The sequence below is a fragment of the Salvelinus namaycush genome, chromosome 4, assembly GCF_016432855.1.
Source record: "Salvelinus namaycush isolate Seneca chromosome 4, SaNama_1.0, whole genome shotgun sequence".
Classification (NCBI taxonomy): domain Eukaryota; kingdom Metazoa; phylum Chordata; class Actinopteri; order Salmoniformes; family Salmonidae; genus Salvelinus; species Salvelinus namaycush.
In genome coordinates this window covers 39,950,409-39,964,030 of record NC_052310.1, presented here as the reverse complement: position 1 = coordinate 39,964,030, position 13,622 = coordinate 39,950,409, and the positions used below count along the sequence as shown (strand labels likewise).

The 13,622-nt window shown below is 42.5% G+C and overlaps 2 protein-coding genes across 3 annotated transcripts; one reads left to right on the top strand and one right to left on the bottom strand.

Annotated features, from left to right (window-relative positions):
• Positions 1-693: 693 nt before the first annotated feature.
• On the top strand, positions 694-9,388 carry LOC120046519 (adipocyte plasma membrane-associated protein). The gene is made up of 9 exons (XM_038991824.1): positions 694-976; positions 1,713-1,829; positions 3,676-3,791; positions 4,187-4,279; positions 4,701-4,820; positions 5,058-5,232; positions 6,459-6,593; positions 7,524-7,716; positions 8,108-9,388. The coding sequence occupies exons 1-9, from the start codon at positions 885-887 to the stop codon at positions 8,315-8,317; spliced, it is 1,251 nt and encodes a 416-aa protein (XP_038847752.1). The 5' UTR covers positions 694-884; the 3' UTR covers positions 8,318-9,388.
• An 804-nt stretch (positions 9,389-10,192) lies between these two features.
• On the bottom strand, positions 10,193-12,672 carry LOC120046521 (cystatin-F-like). Of its 2 annotated transcripts, none has more exons than XM_038991826.1 (4): positions 12,566-12,672; positions 11,899-12,056; positions 10,595-10,717; positions 10,193-10,414 (listed from the first exon to the last, which is right to left on the bottom strand). In XM_038991826.1, the coding sequence occupies exons 1-4, from the start codon at positions 12,612-12,614 to the stop codon at positions 10,310-10,312; spliced, it is 435 nt and encodes a 144-aa protein (XP_038847754.1). In that variant the 5' UTR covers positions 12,615-12,672; the 3' UTR covers positions 10,193-10,309. The 2 variants fall into 2 exon arrangements, with proteins under 2 accessions (XP_038847754.1, XP_038847753.1); XM_038991825.1 differs by having other exon boundaries at positions 11,899-12,071; positions 12,566-12,629.
• Positions 12,673-13,622: the final 950 nt, after the last annotated feature.

Below are 13,622 nucleotides of genomic sequence, written 5' to 3'. Positions count from 1 at the left end.
GCCCAGTACATCACCGGGGTCAAGCTTCCTGCCACCTAGGACCTTTATACCTGGCGGTGTATGACGAAGGCCCTAAAAATTGTCAAAGATTCCAGCCACCCAAGTCATAGACTGCTCTCTCTGCTACCGCACGGCAAGTGGCACCGGAGCGCCAAGTCTAGGTCCAAGAGGCTTCTAAACAGCTTCTACTCACATGTCATAAGACTCCTGAACAGCTAATCAAATGGCTACCAAGACTATTTGAACCCGCCCCCCCCCCCACACGCTGCTGCTACTCTCTGTTATTATCTATGCATAGCCACTTTAATAACCCTACATGCATGTACATAATTACCTCAATTACCTCTACACAAGTGCCCCCGCAGATTGACATATTGACTCTGTACCGGTACCCCCTGTATATAGCCCTGCTATTGTTATTTACTGCTGCTCTTTAATTATTTGTTTTTCTTATCTCTTAATTTTTTTTGGTAGGTATTTTCTTAAAACTGCATTGTTGGTTAAGGGCTTGTAAGTAAACAATTCACTGTAAGGTCTACACCTATTGTATTCGGCGCATGTGACAAATAACATTTTATTTTATTTATCTCTGGCAATATGTCGTCTCAAAAATATCTGTAATGCACACTCCACAACAGAAGGTGGCGTTGAACATCAATGATCTAGAGACAGCAGCTGTCGCCTGACGTAGAAGAAAAAAATGCGTATTGCGAAAAAGGTGTCCACTAGGAAAGCTCGTCGTATACTGTAGATATCACTACGATATCCTGTATTTGTCTGTCTTTACAACCAATCAAATGATCAACCTACTCATGTAGCGAGCTTCTTACTTTAAACATCATTCTTGGATAATAGAGTCATAGTAGAAGAAGTCTCATTTCAATATGAATGAGCCAGAGGGACTGCGGTTCAGGAGACTGAACAGACCACAGATCATCACAGACGAATTACAGGAACCCCAATACAAGGGCATCAGGTAAGCTATCTTACTCAGTATTGATATTAACATCAGTTACTGCTTTCCTTGCTACTCTAGTATTGCATCACGCCACGATGCACAATCAACCACTGTGTATCAGACTGCATGATTCTCATTTGCGCTTCCTAGCTGATGGCAGATGTAGAGGTAAACAATCCATATCTAGGTCAGTTTTACACTCACTGACTAAAGGTAAAAGTGGATGGACTGAATATACAATTACTTTGCATTATGCATGCATGGTATGAACCAAACAGTAATAAATGGAGAGAGCATTGACCAGCATGCACTTAGTGTAGGCTATTGACAGTAAGGCCTTATTCAGGTTTTTCATAGATGCGTTCCCTCTGAAAATAGATACATGTGCATTCTGTGTGTATGTTTTGAGTACTGTATTATCCACTGTTGACCAGAGTTCATGGATCTCTTCAAACACCCAATAACAAATTGATATTAAAGCTACAGTCTGGGATCTGGGAATCGGTTCAATATACCCATTGATTTTTGAAGAATGTAACTTAGGCCTATGCCTGAGGACACAACTATCGTAACTTATAACCCCAAATATAAAGGTTTAACAAGAACGTAAAGCAACAATGTATAGCTTATATCATATGAATGCCATAGACTGTCAGTCCTTGCATCTAGTCCCCTGTCTATGAATTTGAGAGAGGTAACATTTCCTCAGCTGTATAAAAAAGTGTTTAATTTATCAATGTTTTGTTTTTCCCAGTACCTATAGTGGAAAGGTATTCCGTGTGATCCTGGTGACCCTGGGAGGATGCCTGATCCTTCCATTGCTTGTAGTCTTTTTTCTGCTTGAGTCTCCTATTCACCCCGAGCTGCTTAGGTGAGCTGTCAAGAATTTAAATCCTTCTCTCTTTTGTTCTCCTGGTCTTTAGAATCATGTTCACTCTAATGTCTCAGAAATGTATTGACTTCAAGGAATGTTGACATTGACATTTTTAGTCATTTAGCAGACGCTGTTATCCAGAGCAACTTACAGGAGCAATTAGGTGGTGTCAATGTAAATTGTCCGGTGGCGATTGTTATGAATTGTTCAGTAGTCTAATGGCTTCGGGGTAGAAGCTGTTGAGGAGCCTTTTAGTCCTAGACTTGACGCTCCGATACCGCTTGCCGTGTGGTAGCAGAGAAAAAAAGTCTATAACTTGGGTGACTGGAGTCTCTGACAATTTTATGGATCCAGTTGCAGAGGGAGGTGTTTAGTCCCATAGTCCTTAGCTTAGTGATGAGCTTCGTGGGCACTATGGTGTTGAACGCTGAGCTGTAGTCGATGAACAGCATTCTCACATAGGTGTTCCTTTTGTCCAGGTGAGAAAGGCCGGTGTGGAGTGTGATTGAGATTGCGTCATCTGTGGATCTGTTGGGGCGGTATGCAAATTGGAGTGGGTCTAGGGTGTCCGGGAGGATGCTGTGAGCCATGACCAGCCTTTCAAAGCACTTCATGGCTGCCGACGTGAGTGCCACGTGGCGGTAATAATTTAGGCAGGTTACCTTCGCTTCCTTGGGCACAGGGACTATGGTGGTCTGCTTGAAACATGTCAGGGAGAGGTTGAAAATGTCAGTGAAGACACTTGACAGTTGATCCGTGCATGCTTTGAGTACACGTCCTAGTAATCTGTCTGGCCCAGCAGCTTTGTGAATGTTGACCTGTTTAAATATTTTGTTCACATCGGCTACCGAGAGCGTTATCACAGTCATCCAGAACAGCTGGTGCTCTCGTGCATGCTTCAGTGTTGCTTGCCTTGAAGCGAGCATAAAAGGCATTTAGCTCATCTGGTAGGCTCGCGTCACTGTGCAGCTCGCGTCTGGGATTCCCTTTGTAGTCCGTAATAGTTTTCAAGCCCTGCCACATCCGACGAGCGTCAGAGCCGGTGTAGTAGGATTCAGTCTTAATCCTGTATTGACGCTTTGCTTGTTTGATGGTTCATCTGAGGGCATAGCGGGATTTCTTATATGCATCCGGATTAGTCTCCCGCTCCTTGAAAGCGGCAGCTCTAGCCTTTAGCTCGATGCGGATGTTGCCTGTAATCCATGGCTTCTGGTTGGGATATGTACGTACAGTTACTGTGGGGACGACGTCATTGATGCACTTATTGATGAAGTCGATGACCGAGGTGGTGTATTCCTCAATGCCATTGGATGAATCCCGGAACATATTCCAGTCTGTGCTAGCAAAACAGTCCTGTAGTGTAGCATCTGCGTCATCTGACCATTTCCGTATTGAGCGTGTCACTGGTACTTCCTGCTTAAGACTGTTTAATCAGCTTTATAGCAAGATACTTTTGAATCAGTCTGCATAGTCAACATTTCTGCTTACTTTTCAACTTTCTGGAAATCGGTTTGTGGAAACTATTATGTACTAGTCCTTCTCACAGATCCCACTCCACTGAATGACTAGGCCTATACTACTTGTATAACATACATATTATGTAGTATATAGTATGTAGAATGGTTTCAGTCATCCCGTATCAATAGAATTGATCATGTAGGCCTAGATGTTCTGATGCAAAGACAAAATGCTTAGCCAAACATTACTTTTTCAGTAATTGCTTAATTATTGATTGAAGAAAGAGGGATGAGGCACTCGGCTCAAAGTTTGAATGCGCGGTTGCAATTTTCCCTGAGGCGCTTTTTGATTTTGTTTCCTCATTTGTTTCCTCTTGTCTTTTCAGCCTCAATGAGCCGCCCCTTATGTCTGGCTGTTACGAGCCCAACTTTAAGCTGAGGGAGGCACAGCGGCTGTTTGAGGACCAGCTTGTTGGCCCAGAGTCTATTGCTAACTTTGGAGGTCAGTATGGGACTAGAGTATTCCAGCTGGAGTCTCGCCACATGACAATGTCTTTCATATCTTTCACCCAGTTTGTTTGGGCTTGTGTAATTTGTGGCGATTCCACAGTAACAGCAGTCTGATAGTTCAAAGCTGAGGGGGCAATGCTGGGGTAATACTGTCTGGATGGCTGTGTTGACCAATAATAGCAGATGCTTAAGTTTCCAAATCTGCACATACTCCGTGGACTTAGTGACGGACAGGTATTTGGCATGACACATTGTCACATTTGATTTGACTTGTGCTTTGCTAGTTTACCTTTGCAACGGTTGTTCTATGCTGATGTCCAACACATTGCCTTTACGTTTGACCAGTTTCAACATACACATTTTGATTGTTTCTCTCTCTGTCTATAGATTTGATTTACACTGGTACGGCTGATGGAAAGATAGTGAAGATTGAGGGCAAGAGCATCACTGTTATAGCCAGACTTGGCAAGCCACCCTGTGGTAAGTGAGTAAGGGGCTTTGACTCTCACATTGTGTCCATCTGATTTCATAAGCTTTCATTGCACAATGTTGTCTCTACCCTCAACATGACATGATTTAGACAAATGACCCAACAGTTCCCATTGCTCAAGACTGGAGATTCAAATGCTCATTCATAAGCAACTCTTAGCAGGTGCATTTCACTCATGCCCTTTATGGATTGTTTTTATGCTTACACAACAAGGACAGCTTAATGCACAACAGGCCTAGCATGTTGGCTCAAAACTGAAAAGACATGTCAAGAATAGACTCAAGCTCTAACCCAAGTATTTGCTCGTATTAATCAGATTAGCCTGTTCAAAATGATTGAAATAATTGCTCCCAATAAATGATCAATTACTTTACATACCACATGTCCACTGTGTTATGTGCTTTGTTGTAGATGGATCCCGTGAACAGGAGCCTAGCTGTGGACGACCCCTGGGTATCAGAGTGGGTCCTAACGGCACCCTGTTTGTAGCTGATGCCTACCTGGGGCTGTTCAAGGTCAACCCTGTCACAGGTAAGCAGCACAAACAGCAATGGCATCACAGTTCTCTATTCCTTATAGGATCGATTTTAATATCAATAATGTGACAAAGACCTGTTTGTTTTTTGCAAGTTATTAAATATTTGTTTTAGATTTTCCAACAATTTCACCTTTTACTCAGTTTAATCAATTTTGTTCAATATACTATCGTCAAAATAACAGTGCTGGATTATGCAAGTCATTTTAGTGTTTCTTTGACTCATTACAAAGGTGAGGTCACCAACCTGGTGTCGGCTGGGCAGATGGTTGGGGGCCGGAGGCTCTCCTTTGTCAATGACCTGGATGTAACGCAGGATGGGAGGAAAGTGTACTTCACCGACTCTAGCAGCAGGTGGCAGCGCAGAGACTACCTTCATCTCATCATGGAGGCCACAGCAGATGGACGGTAACTGTTACCACAGAACATATGGAGATCCTTGAGCACATTCTAATAGCAAGGTCTTGTCTACTTTGTCAAGAGTTTCTATTGATATTTGATATGCATATTGGTTCAGGGGTCTCCAACCTTTTGTAGCATGAGAGCTACTTTAAAAAAATTAAACATGTTGTGAGCTACTCATTTTTTCTAGCTTTCAATAGGCACATTCTTCTTTTCTCCTCTCCCCTGCAACTCTTCCCAGGTCCTTAGTGTACAAGAGAAAGTAGTGCACTGTTTTCTGACAATATACCTGGTACAATAATGGCTAATAAACAACAACAAAAATCCCTATAAAGCCTAATAAAATCTGTAATTGTTTTATCTCCCAAATTCTGTTTTATATTTTCCCAAATTATGTACTCTCAGTTTTATTTTCTTGGTTTTAGATATTCTAGTTTTTCAATCTCAAAATGATAATTTTGTAGAGAAACAATGAAATTGAATCTTCTGAGTCCATGTCAATGCTTAAATCACATCAGGAGACAATTTATTTTATGTCTGGAAGGATTTTGGAGTGTAATTCCACTTTAATTGCACATCTGGCCCTTTTTAATTTCTCATCTAGCGAGTGAGGAATGTGCCATCTAATGTGCCTGTCTATCGATGGTTCTGTACTGCTGCTGCTCATTTCATGGCAAAATGTACAAATAACAGATACAAATGATATACTTACTCGTGATATACTTCTGCCAGGTAAGCTTACTTTACAGTTAACATTTAATTGAGAAGGTTTGGGGGAAAGTATTTCTGTAAATTAATTGGCAGATATTGTGTTAGGTTTGGCTTTTTAAGCCAATAGTGGCTAACCAGGGGTGGGATAATGTCAATGTTGTGTTGATTAGATAGTAGCTGGGAGCTCGCGGTGTCTGATACTTGTGATATTTGTTTATGACAGTTTGCGGTGGAACACTTGAAAATTGCATGTACTTTCAGAATTGTTTGGCGAGCTACTCATAGGTGGGCTGCGAGCTTCTGGTAGCTCGCGATCGACCTGTTGGAGACCCCTGGTATAGGGCCGTGTCATATTTGAATCATGAATTTTCTAGAATGAAAGCTATATCCCTTACTTAAAAGCATTTGTGTTGATACATAATGCGGGTACCTTACATTTTTAAGAAATTGAACACTTTATTAAGACAACAACCTGAAGTCTGAGCGAGCTGTCCGTATGTAACCCTTTGCCTGTCTACTAGCGTGTTGGAGTATGACACAGAGACCAAGGAGGTGACCGTGCTGATGGAGAACCTTCGTTTTGCCAACGGGATCCAGCTTTTCCCTGATGAGGAGTCTGTGCTGGTGGCTGAGACCACTATGGCTAGGATACGCAGGTACCGTAGAGTTGATCCTCCTGAGGAACACAACCATCCTTATTTAACTACTGCACTGAGTGACAAAATGCTTCCCAAAGGGGATTGAAATGTTCTTTAGTTATCTCATGTTTCATCAGATGCTAGGTTGTTGTGTTGCCGGCTTTTTGAACGTGCTCGAAGTGCGCCAACAGGTTTTTAAAAATGATTCTCTGGTTTTCATTATTTTCTCTCTCCCTTATCAAGATTTCATGAATATATGTTGCCTTTGTAATATCAAACGTTTCTAAAACCTGCCGGGAGCACAGTCGGTTCTCCCAAGACTCACATGTATAAATGATGCAAGCGCACTGTTGCCTCGGTAACAGAGCCCCTTGCCTGAGCAGAAAGACAAAATTGGCTTGTCCTTCCACTAATTTTGGAGGTGAGGGGGAATGAGTGGGAGGGAGGTGTTCATTGTTTGTTCATTTCAGCCCGTATGCTAATGCAGACAGTTAGGGGAAGTTTTTTTATTTGCTGACTGTGCAGAATGGAAATCAGTAAGTTGATTCCCTGAAAAATTCCCTCTTTTTAAAAAAAAAATGGTATTTTAGGTTTCCCCAGCAAGTAGATTGTCTCCCTCCCATAACTGCTTTATAATAGTCATAAGTAATGCATTTTCTTTTGGCTTAATCTATGCAGACAGTTTGCTGAGTCAAATCCCCTGCTGTTGCTAAGAGATCTGAAGCTGGCTTGTTTTTCTATAACACAGACGTCAAAGTATTGTGAAGACTGCTCGTACAGGAGTTTTGTCAAATGTTTTGAATTGTTTCCCATAATAGCTCTGTTACCTGTCACACATACCATAAGCATGAGGCAAGCCATTTTAACCTTAATCTGCATGACAGAATGGACTTTCTTTCCCTCATCTCCTGAATTTCCACGACTTTGTTTCTGACTGTGTCCGTGCAGGGTCCATGTGTCAGGTCTAAATAAGGGAGGAATGGACACGTTTGTTGACAACCTTCCTGGTTTCCCTGACAACATCCGTCGCAGCTCCTCTGGAGGGTACTGGGTGGCCATGTCAGCTGTGCGGCCCAACCCTGGATTCTCCATGCTGGACTTCCTGGCCCAGAAGCCCTGGATAAAGAAGCTAATATTTAAGGTAGATGATATGACATGTGATAGCATATGGTATTATATGATATGTTGTAAAACAATATCTTTTTTTGTCCATTTACATGGAAGTTAATTTTAATCCACCAAAAGACTAAAGGGAGGATTGACGTGTCCTATTTACTGTGACTATAAGTCTGGTATTCATTCCTGTTGGTCTGTTTCTTGGGTGTTTTTGCATACAAGGGTTTGGGATCTTGCTAGCTGGAAATCTGCCTAACAAATTTTCAAAGGAATACATACAGTATACCTCATTCATTGTGACCATGAGACCATTTTGTTACGACTGTCTCTGTGTGATCTCTACTTCAGTCTGGTTTTGGTGATAAGACTCACCCCCCTCCCCCATCTCTCTTCATCCTTCCCCCCTCTCCCTGCAGCTCTTCAGTCAGGACGTGCTGATGAAGTTTGTGCCTCGCTACAGTCTGGTGATCGAGCTCCAGGAGAGCGGGGCGTGCATGCGTAGCTTCCATGACCCACACGGCATGGTGGCAGCCTACGTCAGCGAGGCACACGAGCACGACGGCCACCTCTACCTAGGCTCCTTCCGCTCCCCTTACCTCTGCAAGCTGGATCTCAGCAAGGTTTGAGCCGGGAGCTGAGCACAGCCGCTGTCTCGGATAAAACCCATATAGTGTTGCTTTCTGATGAAAACCACTCTCCAAATCTCCAAAACAGGAACTTTTCAGGAAATGGAAAAAACTGCCATATTTTCCCATTAACATACTATTATGAAGCTATTTTGAATATATGTTCTTGGTCCTAGAGTCATGAAATGTTCAGAGTACATTGAGGGGAGTTACTGCTTTCAATACGTGTAAAAAACAAATAAAATGGAGAATAGGTTTTCATCAGACAGCAATATGTTCCACACTGTGAGACTGCTCTCTGCCTACCTAGCACCTCCCTACCTAGTCTTTCCCAAAGGAGTGTTTTCCAATAACCGATACATTGGAATTGATCAGAATGGCTTAATGCTTGATGTGCTGCGTTTGCATTGCTTTTCGCCAGCTTCAGGAAAACATGGGCGAGTCGTCATTAAGTAGCTGCACTACTGAGGCACATTTGACTGGGATGCATTTGCATCCTTTCTAGTCTTATCAGCCCACAATGAACTATTAACCCTTTAACTTCTGTTGACAGGTATGATATGGTGTTTCATTTGGAGCTCAAGTGCTTTTTTCTTTTTTTTAACCAAGCATTCCTTGGGCCAAATTGTTTGTGCAAAAATCCCCATGTTGTAAGGTACATTGTTTTTCTGGTCTGTTTTGTTGAAATGAGGTGCCAAATTTGTTACTTTTCTTGTGTGAACCATTCAGTACTGAGCTCTCATCTCACCCCTAAATATAACTGACAATGTTATTCTTGTACTTCAGACTTAATTTTATCGGTGGAAATACAGACGTAAAGAACACTGAATCTGTATTATTTTAGGAGTATCACTTTAAACTGATTTTTTGTGTATATTTAGATATCCTAGACCTAGTTGATCATACTAAATGTGGTGAAAAATGAAATAAGTATGAATCATTTCCCCTGATTTTGTATATTGCACAACTGCTTTACGGAATGTCTATTTTTTGCTCAATGTGGAATGCTGCCGGCCTTCAGCGGAGCTTCCTTTGAATTAAAACAGTTTGCCCTAATAATGAAAAACATGACACTTCTAGTGTGTTTATATACACTACCATAAAATATTAGCCTGCTACTGACCCACTGCATGTCTTGAGAGAAACCAGTTGGACAGGAGTAGTCTCATGTCAGTGTACACCTCAAATGTACAGTAGACATGAGCACACAAACCCTCCCCTGCCTCAGAGCCAGTGGAACGCATCAGATCAAGGGCCTCATTAAGAGGGTGCACGGAGCGCGGCTTCAAAGAGGTTACTGAGAGCTCTGGCCCCACTCAGCGAGCCTGCTCCCAGGGCTGCCCTCTGCAGGAGGGGCCCCTCCAGTGCCGCTGGCTCTCTACTCACTCAAGATCAGACGCTGCTGCACTGGTTTCATAAGAGCCTTTGAATGATGGAGGCTGTATCATACACCAGACCAGGCTTTTCAAAGGATATAGGTCACTGAGTGCTGAGGAAGAATAATATCCCAGGCCGTAAAAAGGCCCCGTGGCGCAAGCCTTCAGATGGAATCTCTAGAAGTTTAGATAGGCTTGTCGTACTTGGTGTTAATGTTCTTGTTGAAAAGGTTTTGTTTGTGCGCGGAACAGCCATACAGATTTTCTATTCTTTCCTTCCTATGGATATGATGATCCAGTTTGGGATTTAAGGTGTTATTGATCAGAATTTCAGTCTGCGCAGACCCTAACATGATTATAATTCATTGTATAATTTGCAAGGGATAAAGCAGTCCACCATTTTATTTGATTACAAGGTTAGGTGGCTTTAGGTTGAAGCTGTATAAGTTAGCCTAAAATACATATTGGTACTCAAGACATATAGTAATTGCCATTGTTACACTATACGTTAAGGCTCAATTTTATTTCGAGAAATGAAAATGCTCAGTTATGTAATCATGTTTGGAGGGAAACGGCTTAGGAACTTCCTCAGAACATTGAAATGATGGATTGGGTTTCATGGAGAAGTTGAAGGTGGGTCAGATGGGCTGCACGAAAAATAGGTAGTCTTCATGAAGTGGAGCCAAGGCATAGTCCAAACCTCAAAGTCACAGTGGAAGGTCTGAAAGACAAATGTACTATTATAATGAATCACTCCAATGTTATTACTTTTAACTATGATCCACTTGCCAGCCAAAATTAGTGCTGACCTTCACCCAATTGCTATACATACAACTTCAACATAATGTATCATATTTCAATTCAATGCACTACTTACTTCTAAACTAAAAACGTATAATACCTGCTGCAACAAACTATCTGGTTGGAACTTGCAGTTGGCCAGGTCTGGGTCTCTGTGTCCATTTTTGCGGCACACGGTCCGTGAGAGGTCTACTTCCAAAATGTATTTGAGTCCCTTTACAATCTGTAACAGAAAGCTACATTGAACTGAAGTTTGCACCTCGCTGGTGTAGTCCAACTATATCAGGGCTGCCCAACCCTCTTCCCGGAGATCTACTGTCCTGTGGGTTCAGTCAACCCTAATTTAGCATATCTGATTCAGCTAGTTAAGGTCTGGTTGAGCAGTTAATTAGTAGAATCAGGTGTGTTAAATTTGGGTTGGAATGAACCCACAGGATGGTAGATCTCCAGGAAGAGGGTTGGGCAGCCCTGAACTATATTGTGAACCATACAATATGCAAGTGTTTCCCCAACTCCAGCCCTTGAGTACCCACAACAGCACACATTTGTATTGTAGCCCAGGACAAGCACACCTGATTGAACTAATCATCTATTCCTCAATTACATTTACATTTAAGTCATTTAGCAGACGCTCTTATCCAGAGCGACTTACAAATTGGTGCATTCACCTTATGATATCCAGTGGAACAACCACTTTACAATAGTGCATCTAACTCTTTAAGGAAGGGAGGGGAAGGGAGGGGAAAGGGGAAGGGAGGGGAAAGGGGAAGGGAGGGGGGAGGGGAAAGGGGAAGGGAGGGGGGAGGGGGGAGGGGAAAGGGGAAGGGAGGGGGGAGGGGAAGGGAGGGGGGAGGGGAAGGGAGGGGGGGGGAGGGGGGAGGGGGGGGGGAGGGGGGAGGGGGGGGGTTAGAAGGATTACTTTATCCTATCCTAGGTATTCCTTGAAGAGGTGGGGTTTCAGGTGTCTCCGGAAGGTGGTGATTGACTCCGCTGACCTGGCGTCGTGAGGGAGTTTGTTCCACCATTGGGGTGCCAGAGCAGCGAACAGTTTTGACTGGGCTGAGCGGGAACTGTACTTCCTCAGAGGTAGGGAGGCGAGCAGGCCAGAGGTGGATGAACGCAGTGCCCTTGTTTGGGTGTAGGGCCTGATCAGAGCCTGAAGGTACGGAGGTGCCGTTCCCCTCACAGCTCCGTAAGTTGTTTATCCAAGGCTACAACATATGTGATGTTGGACTCGAGGACCTGAGTTGGGAAACAATACCAAATGGTATGGTTCACAATATAGTTGGACTATACCAGTGAGGCATGGACTTCAATTCAACATAGCTTTCATCCTTATTTCAACACCATATTGAACACATTCGAAATACGACTACTTCAGTATAAAATGTCAGTCCTCCATACCTGTCCGTTGGCTTTTTCAATTGCAGATGGCTTGAAGAGAAAAGCATCATTGGTCTGATTGTTAAATGAATAGGTCCCATGAAGCACCGCTTTTAGGACGCCCTTGTCATTTGTGTTGATCTTATATGGAGCGCCAGGCACTAACCTTTGGCAACTGACTGGGGGGAAAAAAGCTAATTCAACATTCACTAAATGTTTGTTACGTTAGGTTTTAGGTTCTACAGGTCTTACACTTCCTATAAAACACAGAATTTGGCCAGCTTCCGCAAGACTGTGCTACAACTGACAGTCAGAACTGTAGCCAAAGGCAAGTGACAATATTTCTCATACCGATAAAGTCAACCAACATGAGCAGAGAAATCTGACTCTCCACAAAGAAACCAAGCCATAAGGGTCTAACGCTAACAGGATACAGCTGCATTATTTCACAAGAATAATCATTAGCGGTCATGCACTACTACTGATCAAAAGACAATTCATTATTCAACATTTTTGTAATTACAGACATTGTGTGGTTATGGTAAAGTAATTAGAATTGTTAAATTGTGGACATAAGTTGACAAATCCTCAAGCCTAAGAAAACCTAGATAACAAACTGGCTTCACAAACATGACATGCTACAGGAACTAAACACAGACAATTTCATCCTATTAAAATAAGATCTTACCAATTGAGCACAAGCCAGAGAAGAGCAGAAGCATGTAACTCAGCCCCATTTCTGTTGGAGATTTCTCAACACTGTTCTGTTTACTTTACTTCCTGTTAGGCAACACTTCCACGTGTTGCAGACTAGCAAAATGTACCATGGGCGTTACTTCCACAAGACAATCAATTAACTGGCAGGTGCAGCCAATAGAGAAAACTGAACAAACTAGTTTGATAATTTCAATATCTTTTGATTGACATTCTCTAGTCTTTTTGCAACAGAACGTTATTTTCATTAATTGTGTTACATGGAAAGGTGGTGCTTTACTTATATTTAATCAGTACATAAAATAAAAGAACCACAACCAATTTTGAATTGGCCTTAAATTGGTTTAAAGCTCCCTTTGAACAGTCTTGTGTAATAGCAGAATTTTTATGTTTAGACAGGCAGCCCAATTCTGATCTTTTTTCCACTAATTGATCTTTTGACCAATCGCATCAGATCTTTTTCAGATCTGATTGGTGAAAAGACCAATTAGTTGGCCTCCCGAGTGGCGCAGCAGTCAAAGGCACTGCAATGCTAAGGCGTCACTACAGATACGCAACCGCGAGACCCATGACGACGCACGGGTTAGGGGAGGGTTTTGCCGGCCGGGATGTCCTTGTCCCATCGCGCTCTAGCGACTCCTGTGGCGGGCCGGGCGCATGCACGCTGCCACTTTAGCCAGTTATATGGTATTCTCAGACACGTCTCATGTCTCTCGACCTTCGCCTCTCCCGATATCCAATTGGATATCACAAAAAATAAAAAATAAATACCAAAGAACAGAAGAAGAACAGTGCTGCTTGTGTAAACGTAAAAGTGCTTTTTAAAATAATGATGTCTGTGGAAAGTGGCAATACAAAATAATAAAACATTAATAATAAAAAGGATTCTAATCATCCACAAGAAACCAAAGTAGGCTTTGAGAAAACAGTAAAAGTGACTAAATTCATGACATGTAGAGTCATAAAACACTACTCTATGGGCTACTCATACTGTAGATATACTGTACATTGTTTGTAGTACCAATTACCAC